Source organism: Cyprinodon tularosa, unplaced genomic scaffold (assembly GCF_016077235.1).
Source record: "Cyprinodon tularosa strain WSP-4 unplaced genomic scaffold, ASM1607723v1 ctg281, whole genome shotgun sequence".
Lineage (NCBI taxonomy): Eukaryota > Metazoa > Chordata > Actinopteri > Cyprinodontiformes > Cyprinodontidae > Cyprinodon > Cyprinodon tularosa.
In genome coordinates, this window is record NW_024038987.1 from 271,229 (window position 1) to 286,904 (window position 15,676).

General features: G+C 36.9%; 1 protein-coding gene across 2 annotated transcripts; it reads right to left on the bottom strand.

Annotated features, from left to right (window-relative positions):
- Positions 1-1,209: 1,209 nt before the first annotated feature.
- pitx1 (paired-like homeodomain 1) lies at positions 1,210-13,946 on the bottom strand. Of its 2 annotated transcripts, XM_038290478.1 has the most exons (5): positions 13,797-13,946; positions 13,033-13,087; positions 5,969-6,118; positions 4,860-5,062; positions 1,210-2,356 (listed from the first exon to the last, which is right to left on the bottom strand). In XM_038290478.1, exons 2-5 carry the CDS (start codon positions 13,076-13,078, stop codon positions 1,808-1,810), a joined length of 948 nt encoding a protein of 315 aa, XP_038146406.1. In that variant the 5' UTR covers positions 13,079-13,087; positions 13,797-13,946; the 3' UTR covers positions 1,210-1,807. The 2 variants fall into 2 exon arrangements, with proteins under 2 accessions (XP_038146406.1, XP_038146407.1); XM_038290479.1 differs by lacking the exon at positions 5,969-6,118.
- Between the last annotated feature and the right edge of the window lie 1,730 nt (positions 13,947-15,676).

Below are 15,676 nucleotides of genomic sequence, written 5' to 3' on the forward strand. Positions count from 1 at the left end.
CCTGTGGACTAATATCAGTCTAATGGGCAGTAATATAGATATGAGGATTTCTGCAGGTGTCAGAAAACAAGATATGGTGTTGACTGAATAGGCCTCCACTGAGCTTCTGGATGGAAGGAAACGATGACGTGACGTCATGTTATGCCTCAAAGATCTATGGTCATAAGTGAGTTTAATTTAGGGATTTGTTAAAAAATATCATGCCAACACAAATATGGTATAAGTGATACAGACATTGTGTTTATAAGCCTGACATCTAAGCATATCATACTTGTTTATTTTATTTTATCATATCCTTTAATAATATTTATTTAATATATTTTTTTATCTTTGATGAAAAGATTAACATCTGTAAATTCATTTCAACAGGGGTAAATAAACCTGCCCCTCCCTCCTTCCGAGTCTTGTTAAATAAAGACTCAGTTAGAGCAAGTGTTTGAAATAAATCTATTTTCTTTGGGTTTATTCAAACAAACATGTTACATTTTGCACATGAGAACTTTTAATCAACTTTTTTTTCTATTTACATTCAGGCTAAAGAACTTCTGCACAGTCTTACATTATGATACAAAGCACGTCAAGTTAAACATTTGTTGTTGTGTTTTTCTTTCATTTCAGCAAATAAAAGGAGAAGCAGTTGAGGAGTCAAAAAGTGTGGGTGTCAGCCCACGAAAGCACACAGAGCCATATATAGAATATATACAATAGATGTCAGATTTCTTCTTTTTTTTCTCCATTCAGATTAACACTATTTGAGTGTTGTTGTTTTTTTTTTTTTTCTTATTTCACATCCTCCCACCTCTAGTGTTTAAAATCCTACAAGAGGCGCTGGGCAATTCGTCTCTCCGCCGTTTCGTACCGACATTCCATGGTACGAAATGGAACCGCAAGGTTTCTTTTCAACTCACTGTTTGTCATCAATTCACTGGAAAAAAAAATCTAAATCTAGATAAGTCATTTTTTCTTAAAATAAGTGATTTTTTTTTTTACACTTAAAATAGGAAAACAAAATTGCGTTTTCTTATTTCAAGTGCATATTATCTGATTATATTATTTTAAGAGTAAAAATACTCATTCCATTGGCGAACTGTCTCATTTACCTACTTAAATTAAGGGTAAATTCACCTAATTTAAGAAATTTGTACCTATTTCTAGATCGTTTTTTCAGTGTTTTTACGAGGTTTTTGTCTCTCTATATTTTTTGCCCTCTTAGTAGTTTTCTAATTTACCTGAACTTTTTAGATAGAAAACGCAACCGCCTGGTGGTCCTTTTCTGGTAAGCCTACTCAGAAACAAAACAATTTTAAAATATCAGGTCGTACAAAGTTTTTTTTTTAAATAGAGATAATTACATCTTATGAAATGAAATAATGCCTGGGATTTATTTTTATTTTATTTTTTTCATTTTTACAATCATGTATCTTCATCATTAAATTGTCTAAGTGCATTGGTACGAAATGGAAGTGGGGGAACGACGAAATGGAGGCTCGAAATAGAGCCACAAGCCAGCACAGAAAGAAGGAAAAAAAATCTTTTTTTTTATTTTATTTTTTTTACTTATTTTAGACCTGTATATATATTTACATTTAAATCTATACATCTCAGCAATGTGACACCTCTTCATTTTTAGATCCAAAAAGCTGGATGTTTGAATTGCTGTTCAAGTTCATTGGTAGACATGTAACCCGCAAAATCCATTTTTTCTCTTTTACGAAAAAATGATCGCAAGTTGTTCCAGTTTAGTTGTCCGTTGCCCATTCATTTCGAACATGCGGTTGTGTAACATTTAGGGGCCCCGTTGGCTCCGTCAGCTGTTGTACTGACAGGCATTGAGGCTGGAGCCGGGGCTCTGCAGCCCGCTGTATCCGAACGTGGGATGCTGTTTGGACTTGAGTCTTAGAGTGGCCAGGCTGGAGTTACAAGTGTCCCGGTAAACGCTATACGGCGAGCCGGGGGGGCCATACGGACACGCCGAAGAGGACATGGCCGAGTTGATACCGGAGGTACCGATGCCATTCAGGTTGCTGATGTTGTTGAGGCCCGGGGCCGGCATGCCGGGCACGGCGGAGTGGCCCATCCCAGAGGCCATGCTCATGGAGGAGATGGAGTTAGGAGCGGAAAACATGGACTGGGAAGTAAGCGGGCTCATTGAGTTGAAGAAGGTGAAGTTCTTGGTGGATAACGGCGCCGGGGTCAGGCCCTTGTTGGTCCAGTTATTGTAAGTGTAAGCAGGGTACATGTCGTCATAGGGCTGCATGAGGCCGCTGAACTGCGGCAGGTAGCTGTTCTTGCACAGATCCATCTGCTGGTTGCGCTCCCGCTTCCTCCACTTGGCCCGGCGGTTTTTAAACCACACCTGCAAGGTACACAGGCGTTATAGTAGGAATAAAAAGCACCCCCTCCCTCCCAAACAGCAACAATCTTCATTATACAGCTCAGCTTATTTATATAGCGCCAAATCACAACAGATGTAATCTCAGAGCAATACACAAACAGGCCTCATTTAGATGCACCTATAGAGAGTTTAGTCCACATCAATTCATGTCTCTGCGTTCCAAATGCACAGTCCAATGAAATGCGAAATAATGATAATCAGCTACTCGTAAAGTTTTAGAAAAATAAATAAGTAAAAAAAATTGTTTAGGTCCGAAAGTTTAGGTCCGAATACAGAGATAAGCGGCTTTGGTTGAAGCAATGAAATGGAGATTATTCACGTTTGAATGAATGCCGAGCGAGAAAATTATTAGAATTTGTTTATTGGAAGAGTTAACTTTAAATAGAAGTTCAACTGTAGCAAATACATTTTCACAAATCTTATAATTAATAATATATTTTTCAAGATTAAATATATATATTTTTTATTCAAATGCAATATTTTATTATTTCAATATATTCAAATTAATAATTGTTTCTCTTATTTTTTTTTTCAATCGTTTAGTACTTTATGACTTTAAAGTCATTTACAAAGAAAAACATAAGATTAAATTAATTTCTTAACAAAGGTTGACGTTCAAGATTAGTTTTAGTAAATATCTATATGTATTTATTAATAATCTATATTTAACTAAAGCATCAAAATCTGTTTATCAGGCATAAGATGAAAGGCTTAAGTTAGTCAACTAATTTTAATAATTTCTGCAGCGGATCGTGTCTAAAACGCTTGAAACATCAAATTCAGTCACTTCGTATTCAATTTAATGTGAGTTTATAAAATAAAGCGTTTAGGCTCCTCGGATTTCAGTAGATTAGTTTAAAACGCAGAAAATGGGACTGTCAGGAGGCGATTAAAAAGAAAAAAAAAACTTAAAAACACAACTTTATATAGCTTCTCAACTAACCTTATAATGTCCAATAAACATTCTGAGTTTTCTAAAGAAAACTGAGCAGAGTGGATTAACAGGAAGCTCATCTCTTTGTTCCAAACTGCTCCTTTATGTCTGTTTGCATTCGCTTTTCAACAGGCCGTAAAATTGTATCTGAAGTTGCGACACTCTAAGAACACAATAAAGTGTGTTACTGTGCTTTTTAAAGTCTCACTCAACATAATTAGTGTTAAACTTTGATTAAAATTATTATATATAATATGCATGCAAAATAAAAGCCGAATTTGCACTTTTTGATGTTAAATTAACATTGAGGGCCTCTGTGGACTGCAACAGCAATCGGAAAGCAGTTTGGGATTTTTTTTTTTAATCAACCACTGAAACCCTTTCTAAAAGGACGAATCAGGGAGGATTTAGAACCGAAAGAAGGTCATGGATTCACAGAGAAAAAAAGAGAGAGAAAAATCTTTGGCAATACGATTAAAACAGAGTTAAAATAAAAAACCCTTTATTATATAATCTGCTAATATAACCACCTTAAAAACGTATATTTTAACAAATGCGCACAAATATCTTGCATTTCTCCTTGATTCGTCAGAAATAAACAGCATTACTGACATTAAAATTCAACCTGAAAGTCCTTCTGTTTCTACCCTTCAAACCCTGGTATGCATTTTTTATGCAACTCGATCCTGTGGATCTTCGTGCGGACTGCCTGTCAGGCGCCGGTTGCTGTAAATGAAAACCTACTGGGATTGTTTGCTTTTGAACGCACGCTGCTCATAACCATGTCTCACTCTTCCTCCTTTTTTTCCCTTCAAATATGCGTGAAAACAATTTAAATTATGAAAATAATAGGTTTCTGATCATTGCGCTGTTAATTGTTCTCTGATATAACAAAGTTTCTGAATACATGTTCCAAAGGTGCAGATTTGGTCAAGCCCACTCAAAGCTTTACGCTATCAGACAAAAATAAATAATCCTTTGCCTCCATATAGTTATTACACTATTACTAAAGAGTCCACTGTCTTCACAAAGCTTAAATTATATGTGAACATAAATATTTGGCTGTAGTGCGTTCAGTGTCCTTCTGAAGGAAAATTTGGTTTTAGAAATACGAAAACTGACAACAGGGAGTGTTTAAAATCTAAATCTACTCTATAACAGAACAGCTTCTTCCTCAAATCGCGTATTTTATGCGTCAACGTTTCGCACGAACATTAATCCTTCAAAAAAGCGGAACAAAAACGCTTTTAAGATCATAAAGGCCAAAATAACCTCACCTGGAAGGAGTATAATGGAGTATAAATTTTACTAAGCGTGCCACGATCCAATATGAACCTTTGAGTCTAAATTTTCCTTAAAATAAGCAGGATATTTGAAGCTTATCCAAATACATCAGGAGAGTGAAAAATTAAATAACCTCTTGGTTCAGTGGTGGAAAAAAACAGTATAAACTGCTAGGAGGATTATGATACATCGATGCGTAATGTCAGCATGGGTGCGTTTTTACGCACAGCCCCACGGGCCTCTTACCCGCACTCTGGCTTCGGTCAGGTTGGTCCACACGGCGATCTCCTCCCTGGTGCTCATGTCCGGGTAGCGGTTCCTCTGAAAGGTAGCCTCCAGTTCCTGCAGCTGCTGGCTGGTGAAGTGGGTCCGCTGCCGTCGCTGTTTCTTCTTCTTGGGGTCATCCGCGCTTCCGTCATCGCTCCTGTGCTCAGCGCTCCTCTCCTTTTCTACGGGAAATAAAACAAACAGCAGAAACTATGAAAGAACTGCGGCGCAGCTTGGATACAGCTCATCCAGCTGTTCTGCTCTGTGTTGGTTCTGTCACAGTGCTGGATTTTCTCACAGGGATTAAGTTTCGCAGTTTGCAAAACAGCAGAAGGTTTTAACGGGTGGGAAGAGTGAATGGAAGGGAGAAATTTGCAAATATTTTCATAAACTCCTCACCAGTTTATGGAAGGTACATATTCAAATATTCGCTTACATCGCTGCCATTTACAACTGATTTAGGTCTCATTGATAAAATCTTTACGACAAGATCAGGCCACTCTTATCTCCGTGGTGCAATCATGTATTCTTGTTAAACAGAGAGGGGGCACACGTGCAAAGGCAAGCCAGTCACACATGGTAATCGTGTAAAAAAAGAGATCCAAAAGTAAAATAAACATATTTTCCAATTTAATCAAGTGTCTCATCTAATAAATCAGGAAAAAAAATGCGCGTTTTCTTCTTTAGAGACGTGGAAGAAAAACAAGCCTTTTGTTTTGATTTTATTGGAGACCTTTAGGTTTGGATTGATAGAGAAGGCCCGGGAATTTATAGTTTGTTTAAAACGTTTACTGACTGCAGGCCAGACTGTTCCGCACATTTTTCCGTGACATAGCCCAGGATCCTGCTAAGTGATTGGTTCAGTGAGCGCCAGAAACAAGTAAAACAAGGGGTGTAACTGCACCAAACCTAAAACCTCTCCAGTTCTGCTTGTGAGCAAGGGAGGGTAAGTTAACCTCCTGCTGCAGATCAAAGCGCATTTTACGCATGAACAAACACACATTGAGACAGCGGTTTCTGAAGAATTCATGAGAAAGGATTCAAAAGAAGAAGTAGAGTATAGCTGAAAGCCAGCTGGTTGCATCTACCTGCCAGCTCTGCGTCTGAGGACTCGCTGCTTGAGTTCTCTAACGTTTCCCGGCTGCCCTCAGAAGGTCTCTGTAAATGAAACGCGGCGGCCACGTCACGGGGCGGCGCGGTTCTCACGGCCTCCGACATTCTGTCCAAATTCATGCCACCTTAAAGAGAAGGATGCGTGAAAAGGAGAAACTGGGTGAGTCGTGCTCTTGCAGCAGCTACGTGACCGAAGATCCACCCGCCGGGAGATGTGCACCGCGACATGAGCGGCCGAACCATTGACTGAGAATTTCCACGAGAGGTTTCGGGTTTTTGTCCCTCAGAAAAGCATAAGAATTATGCAAAGTGGAAAAAAAAAACGCGCGGCCAACGTTTCCTCGTCCCTTTTTTTCTCCCCCTGCAATGACTGCAAAACGCAACCTCCGCTGCAGGGAAAAGCTTCTGTGCGCTCTGACCGAGAGGAAGCTCCCGATCTCACAGCACAGATCCACCCATCTCCTCCACAGAACCTCCCCAAGATGAATAGTCCAACCCACAAGATAACGTCTACTCGGACAAGACACTCTGACGTCACTTTAACTTAAATCTAATTAAGGTCCTGCGAGTTAAACTGAGATAAATGCTCACCTGAACATGCAAATCTTCCATATAAGAATATTGGTAATATATATTATTTAATATATTTCAATCTTTTTATTATGATCCAAGACGCACTTAATTTATACTTTTTAAACGCGTGACCACAATGGGGATGGCACTTATAACCCTGGAGTTACGCGCGTAAACGGAATGAAATATGGTTTATATGGGTAGGTATTCAAAGGGCGCGCTATAAATGAAACAAAATACATATAGTAAATAATTAAACAACTGTTGCGGTTTGTAACTTCTCTTTTTTCAGTTGCCTTCTAAACGTAAGCACGCTTTCAAACCTTTTTTTTTGTGTGTGTTGTGTGTGGGTTAAAATGCCTTTTATTCATGTTTGGGTACGTTCCTACACACCTTACGTGCGCACTTGTATAATATCTCGGATATGTACTGAGCTGAGTAAACATTTACCCTCCACCACCACAGGCCTGCCCGTTACTGTTCCCCCTGAGAGAAAAGCGCACGATGATGTGGAGTTTATTTTGTCCGTATGAATGATGAGCGCTGCGCTCTGACAGGAGCTGCCCTCAGCGCACTGATTCAACGCCAGAGATGATGAATGGCTCATTACACCTCACTCTACTGCCGAAAGACTGTGATTAGTCTCACATTTATATCTTTTTTTTTTTTTTGCTTACAGATCAGAGGATAAAACATTGTTTTGACATCTGCTTGTTCTCTTAACTAATGTACGATCAGATTTAGAAGAAACTCCAAACGTACGCGCTAAAACGTTGACTACTCCCTTACGTTCGCAGTATATGACTAATGAAGCGCTAAAAGCCTGCACTTGGATGAAGCTACTAAGGATGGCACCGTTGACCTCAATGCGTTTAGTTGGCGCTGATGCACACAAAGCAGCCTGGAGTTGTGTGGAGCAGAGGCTGTTGCTGTTTCCCCTGACTACATCGTCTCTACCCAAATGCGGTAATTAAACAGAAAAGCACATAAAGATCCACTTTTAGATATTTAATGTGCCTACACTGGTGCCATGAGGATAGAAGGAAATAAGTTTTTCAACTTTGAATAGGGAAAAAGCATTTAAAAGCATTTGGAAAGCATGTCTTCTTTCACCTCTCATACAATTTTAATGGGCAGCCAGATCATTATGAAGCAATGTTAGCAGCATGGTGCTTTTGGTATCCCTTTTTTCTCTGTAAGAAAAGCCATATATATATATATATATATATATATATATATATATATATATATATATATATATATATATATATATATATATATATATATATATATATATATATATATATATATATATATATATATATATATATATATATATATATATAATAAATAGAAGAATTCCAAGGGGCGATTTTCAGGCTATATATATATATATATATATATATATATATAGCCTGAAAATAGAAGCAATATCATATTCTTAAAATATAATATCCTCAAAACCACCCAAGCTTGTTCTTTATAGTTAGTTTTCCATTTGTTTCACAACAAATTTGTGTTTTGCTTCTACTGTGTCATTAGACACTTGTGGTGAATCATATAAGCGCGACTTTGTATAGCCAAGAAATAGGGACCAATTTCTAAAGCGCATGTTTAAAATTGCAATTTATATAGTAGTAATTTTTGCAGTTTCACTGTGCATGAGATGGGCCTACACAGACAGGACAGGACCAATATTTATAAAGCTCATTGGACTGTTTCTAATCATAAGGAGCAGTTTAAGCAACATTTCTATCCAAATCAGTTCAGTTTCTTCAGAATGATTTTCAAGTAGGCAAACTGATCTATTGATTTATGTCTTGACTTAAAAGCTACATTTTGGGATATGGCAAGTGATCTTAGGGGCCCCCTGCTGGGGCCCCCTGCTGGCATGGAGGTTTTAAAAAGCAGCTCACTTATGCCTTTGGCTTTAAATCGTTATATATTTTTATATATCACTTTTATATCAATATTCAATGCAATATGAAATACAATTTTTATATTACATTATGTTGTTTTTACACACTTTTATATATAAACATTAGTAATTTTTTTCTTTAGTTTTTGGTGCTTAAACTTTGTAGTTGACCTGCTTATCTCTGCAGGTTATATGGAATTGACCTGTGCACATTTAAAAACATTAAATCATATAAGTTAAAGTTGACAAGACATTAAGAGTCTTCTCTGATGATGTTCTAACCTGGTTAAAATCAACTTTTGACATCTCTGGCTAAATTTGGGTAGGAGTTATAGGCTGAAAAAGTAAGATTTTCAAATATAATTTATTGGCTAAATTAAGGAAATAACCTGCCTACCTTCAATAGCTTTAAATAGATGTGTATGGTTTAAAAGGCACACTGGATATAAAATACCTCACCAGGAGGTTTTTGAAATTGTAGCTAATCCCAAACACGTTTAGTGAAAGTTATCCGGTTTCTCAAATAATTTTTTGTGCTAAATTTGTTTTGCAAATAGCAATCCATGTCTATACTGCTAATGCATTATTGTTCTGACCATATTCAGGCGACGTCATCAAATGCATCCCTATGGTTTTACTTATATTTGCATTTAACATTTAGATCAACGCTGGAAACAGAAGGTGCATGCTGTCTGGAGGATTTTGGACACATGCATTTTGCATGACTGCGTGCATCACAGTTTACTTCCCAGTAAAACAACCATATTCTCTATGCAGGAGGGTTTGTGCCCTTGAACTGTGCAGGACTCACTCAAGGCACAGCTGCAGACTGAAAGATCTGTTTTCCAGAATTTCTCTCAGTTTGTGCAGTGGATCAGTTTGATCAGTTAAGGGAGAGCCAGTCTGAACAATAAGTGATCTAAGCTTCTGCTCACAGGGCCTCAGGGCAATGGAGAAAAATTGAATATCCAATAAAAATAAAAATAAAATGAAATGCAAAGAAATGTCTCTATCATTAAAGATTTTTCAATAATTCAAGACATACAAGCTTTAACTACCGTTAAAGCTATGCATGCCTGTGTTCTTTGACGTGGATGAAATTAACAATCTAAGCTTGCAGATATCTAATAGTGGACAGTCACTCAAAATGGTTTTCTTTTTTCTTTCTTTCTTTTTTTAGAAATAGGTAGTATCTATTTTTGTTCATTCGTGTCTGTGTTCCTGCGCTGGGCGCCGTGCATGCAAAACATGGCTGAGCTACTCCGCAGATTCCTTCTCACGTGCTGATGTTCCAGCATTTTGCTTCATGCGCGCACTATTATAATTAGTCCTATGGTTCTTTGCATATCGACCAGCATGTGATCCACCTGCGTCTTAAGCCTGGAGAGTCCCCGGCGCCAGTCTGCAGCTTCCTCTGCCTTTGTATGACAGAGACTTTTGACATAAGATCCCCGTCCAACCGGAAAACACCCCCGAAGGGCCCAAACGAGGCACAATTACGCAAGATCTCAACAAGCGCTTGCCTTTTTACCTCCTGCTCCTCACCTCCACCCTGCATGCTGCGTGTTTCATTGACAGGGGCTCATATGTGCTACCTGCGCAGACTTGCCAAAGGAATCGATTAAAGAAAAAAAGAAAAAAGAAAAGAAAAAAGAGCTATAATTTATTACATAAAATAGGGTCATTAGTTTGGGGTGGTGATAGTGTTTTTATATTAATGCGTTATAACCGCACTGCTATTAATTTATCGACACAAGCATGAATTATTCACGCACAGCGGGAGCCTTTTACTCAGTGCGTAAAATGGATTTCTAGAAGGATTTGGTTCAGTAAAAAAGGGGTCGGATTAACTTAAACATACCGCAAGGAAACAAGAAACAAAAAAGCGATACACTAATTAGTAAAGTTATATTTAAGTTGTTATGGAAGGGTTGATCTTAGGGCGCATTTTTCATTTTTCTATCAATACTATAACTGTAATAATAATACTGCGCTGCTGATCACTGCGCCCAAAGAAGAAGAGATGCTGTATCCCCCACATAACTAATCCACTGACTTAATAAAGGAGGTTACAGCTCTGTGGCCTAAAAAAAAAAAAATCCCAATAAACAATCTGACCTTCTAGGCATCTCAAACAGTATTATCGGATTTACAGCCAAAATGGAGCTCTTCTGATCTCCACCTTCCCTTTGCGGGCTGATAGATGGAGATAATCTAAATACACTAAACGTCCCCAACTCATCCTCCATCCCGGCTTGCGTCCTTCTCCTCCACTTTTTGCGTGTGATGGATGAGTTAAAAAGCTTTTCCATCCGGCAGGACAGGTTAAAGGTCCAGCAGCAGCGCAAACACTCACAGTCTTTTCTCTCTCCTCTCCACGATGTAAAAATAAACTGGGCAAGCGTTATTAATCACCAAGCAAACATAAAGAGGAATAAAAGTACAGTCTCTTTTTTTTGTCTACGCCTGCAGCAGAGTTGACAAGGGGGGCAAAAACAAAGCAGGCGGAGGTGATTCAAAGGAGAACAGCAGTGGAGATGTAACTGGACACGGAGGGTAACTGGAGAAGTACTGAGCTGATTATTGCCTTGGTGATGGTTACCCTGCGTGGGCCAAGGCCTGTTTGACCTGCACTCTGACATCTAACAAAAAGAAAATCCAAACAGCGTTTGTTAAGATTAGTTTCTATCGAGTATCAGCAAAGCACAAAACTCCCAACAGGGACTGATTTCTTTATTGAAAACTCCGATAAACACATCCAAGGTTCTCATTCAAGGTGTTAGTATCTCCAAACCTACCAAGGCCGGACTGAGGCATAAGCGAGGTGAGCAGCTGCTTTGGTTCCCAAGGCAATTTGGCTCTATATTCTTTAAGACAAAGATGTCAGATTTTTGTTTTGTATTTCAAATCAATTTGATCAAAAACGGGCCTAGAATTTTGTTTTGCCCAAAACTAAAATCTAAAATCTAAAATCTATCTATCTATCTATCTATCTATCTATCTATCTATCTATCTATCTATCTATCTATCTATCTATCTATCTATCTATCTATCTATCTATCTATCTATCTATCTATCTATCTATCTATCTATCTATCTATCTATCTATCTATCTATCTATCTATCTATCTATCTATCTATCTATCTATCTATCTATCTATCTATCTATCTATCTATCTATCTATCTATCTATCTATCTATCTATCTATCTATCTATCTATCTATCTATCTATCTATCTATCTATCTATCTATCTATCTATCTATCTATCTATCTATCTATCTATCTATCTATCTATCTATCTATCTATCTATCTATCTATCTATCTATCTATCTATCTATCTGATCTGATAAAATCTTATTAAACCCTGAATAATGTTTCTTGCACGATTCCGCTGATCCTCCAAATAAGCTGTTGCCTCTGACCCACGCTAAAAACAAGCTTTATCAGATCCACGATTTTTTTTTTGTTTTGTTTTTACGTTATCTGAAAATTTAGGAGCTTCAATAGGTATATAAATTTAAATTTTTTTTATTTCCAAGTTTAAACAAAAATAAAATCGATTTGACCCCTGTTGTTTCTGATCGCTTTGCCTCTTTGCAATTCTGTACCTTTGAAAATGTGATTGTTTCATATAAAGCTGTTCCGGGTAAGAAATGTAACCGTTTCTCACAGCAATTTCCATTATGTTTAATTGGTCTACTGTCCGGCTTTATGTTATCTATGCTTTATTTTCTGCCATAACATCCAGGTTTCACAAGAGTCAAGTGGCCTAAATGACCTGAAAGAAATTGATGAAATTAACTAAAACAGGGTAGATTTTTATCAGAAAACAATATACTATCAACTTAAACAAAAATGTTTATTAATGTTTTTCTGAATAAATATATGGAAAACATTTGTCTATAACCGAAGTAAACTAAAGTGACTGTTATAACCTATAGACTATAAAATTTAAGTAAGAAGGACGAGGAGAATAAATGAAAATATACTGTACATCAGGATACATTATATATATATATATATATATATATATATATATATATATATATATATATATATATATATATATATATATATATATATATATATATATATATATATATATATATATATATATATATATATATATATATATATATATAATGTATCCTGATGTACAGTATATTTTCATTTATTCTCCTCGTCCTTCTTACTTAAATTTAAGGTGTACAATGAACTCAAAAGCAGAAAACCAAAACAATTCTTAAGTAGGCCTATATAAAAACTCAGCTTGTTTCATTAGTTCCTGCAGGTTGAAATGATGCCCGAATTTATATTTCATTTGCACCGGACCACAATTTTGCATATCTACGCGTATTTCCGCTCTCAGCACCGACTCGAAATCTATAAAACACCCACTGTGGTTAAACCATGAGAATACACATTTGCATTGATTAACTAAATCCAATCTGTAAATTGTTCCATAAACATAAATTCTTCTGTGCTGATGGATATATGCTGTGTTTTCAATATCACCAGATCTAAATCGGAGAGGATGATCCATACCTGGGTCCCCACAGGATATCACATTCTTCGACAGATTCAGCTCCATTCCAAATGCCTGAAAAACAGAAGGCGATGAGTATATAGAGCGAAAAGAAACACTCGAATTATTATAGCTTAACATTGATCTGTTTGCGCAATTATTTCTCTGAGTTCAAGATGCAGGATTTAGATACAGCTTTTAATGATCTCGTTTTACGCCCTCATTTCAGTACCAAAATTCCTCCTAAAATATATTAAATAGGACTGGACAGAAAAGGGAGCAAACAAACTACAGAGTAAAAAAAGAAGAAAAAGAAAATATTTACTGAGCCGCAGCTCAGCATCAAACAGAGTGCCACTGAATGTCTCTCCATAATTTATCCAGTCAGCCCCCATGTCTTGGACCTCCATTAACATCAGTTTACTTTTTGCCCTAATACTAAACACACACACTCTCTCTTTGGCAGACAGAGTCCTTGTTATCTGCAGGAATCTGCTCGCTGCTTTTATGTTTGCTGAACCTCTGCCCGTCCAAACGGACAGGCATCCCTGACCAGCGCGTTTCTTTTTTTTTTTTTTTTTTTAGTTTTGCTTGTTTTTTTTTAAAGCTCAGATATGAAATTATTTTTAAACATGTGTTTTATTCCCACTTAACGCCAATAAACATGGTTTCATAAGGTTTTGGGGTCAAAAACATATTTCCAACATTTTACGCGTAAAAACCCAAATATGAGCATCCGGGCCTTTTGCGCTAAAAACAAAAGTCGCTCTGTTAGCCTACTCACCAGTTGGTTTCCAGTAGAAGACAGAAACAAAGGGGAGAAAAAGCCTCACGGTGTCCCATGCAGGTGTTCAGTAAATCCAATAAAGCGTGGTCTGTAGACGCTGCTCCACGGTATCCGCCGCTGTGGTTATCTCCGAGCTGCGCAGCCTTGGTTTTCTCCTCCGGCTCTCTGCTGCACGCCTCATCGTGACGTCATGACGCCCCCACCTTTACTCAGCGCCTCTGTCTCCTTCCTCATAATCCTGTATCTTCTTCACTCTTCATCCTATAAAATATTTTAAACAATCTTCTTCAAAGGACACCAGATTTCAATTATTTCCACTCGTTTTGTTTTCTGTTTTCGTTTTCAGTTTGGATATTTTTCTATTTTGGTCTAACTCCAACAAAACCAATGATTAGATATAAGAGAAAATACTAATGAAAGGAAATGACCAAAAAAATACTTTTACATGTGTTTTCTCAAACAACCTGGTTATATATATATATTTTCAATGCTTAATAAAGAATAACTCTTTTTTGCTCTTCTTTTTTACTGTTATATTTAAAACTTTGCCCTACTAATGTTATTATTGAATTAATGTAATCGCATTTTGTTTTGTCTTTTGTTTTTAAAATTCGTTTTTTATTTCAAACATTTCTTTTCTGTTTTATTTAAAAAAAAATATATATATATATTTTTTTATTAATTCATCCCGTATTTCTAAGTTTATTATTTGTTATTCCTTTTAGGACCTATACGCATTCAGTTTATGTTGGCCGTTTTGAATTCGTTTCTTAAACAATTTCTTGTGCAATAAAATGTAAGAAAACTGTGACAAATTATATATTTTAATGTAAAAGTAATGATGAAAAAACCTTTGATAATCATTTACTCAGGGATACTACAGCAAGGCTAATTTATGCATGTGAACAATCTGAATTTAGAAATTATTTTATGTTCATATTTAATAAAAAAAAAATTCGAATTTCAATTTTTCATGAAAGTAATTAAGATTGTTGCTGTTTTTATAATGAGTTCAACCTGCAGATTGAGCTGGGGGTTCATCCAAGGATTCAAAACCCGCCTCTAACGCAGTTTTGTGTTCAAGTCTTTATATCCGTCCTGGTTTGAATTATTTCAACAACAAAAACAAAAAAAATCACATAAATACCTAAGGAAGTAATTAGGTTAATGTTTTCTGTTAAGAAAAAAAAGGGGGGGGGGGGGTCTGAGAGAGAGGTGCAGCTGAAACAGAGAGAAGGGAATAATTAGGTCAGGCAGCGATAGACAGATTAATGGGAATATACCTTAAAAGGAGAATTAAGTCTGTCACAGGTAGCCTAGGTTTGAATGATCGGCTCATTCATTAAGACTTAAATCTAATGCAAGTAAAATCAAGCATCTAAAAACTTTTTTTTTATAATTGTAAAACTGGAAAGCTAAGATTATGCATAAGAAAGAACCAGATTCAGTCCAAATGCTTATGGCTCATAGACTGACTGTAAAGAGCGTCTGCGTGTGGAGCGAGAGGACATTTCCAAATTTCGTGAGTACACTCAGCTTCTTTTGGCCTTAAGACATCAGAGAAAAGTGTGAAATCTCTCCCTCCTGCTTTGCTTTAGAAGAGAGCCAAGAAAAGCGCTCAACGCAGAGCGGGGCTCTTAGAAAGAGGAGGATTATAGGGGAGCTGGTGCATGGGCCTCCCTCACAACTCCCTGCTCATGAACCCAAAACTCTCGCCTCTTCTCACGACAGTTGATCCTTTAGTAACGCCAGACCTGCTAAATTAGATAGGTCCCTTATCCCACGCAGAGATGAGATAATTCGGACAGTTTTCTTTTGGGGATTATAGTATATAAACAATATCTTATTGCAGATATTGCTTCAGATTTGTAAAAAAA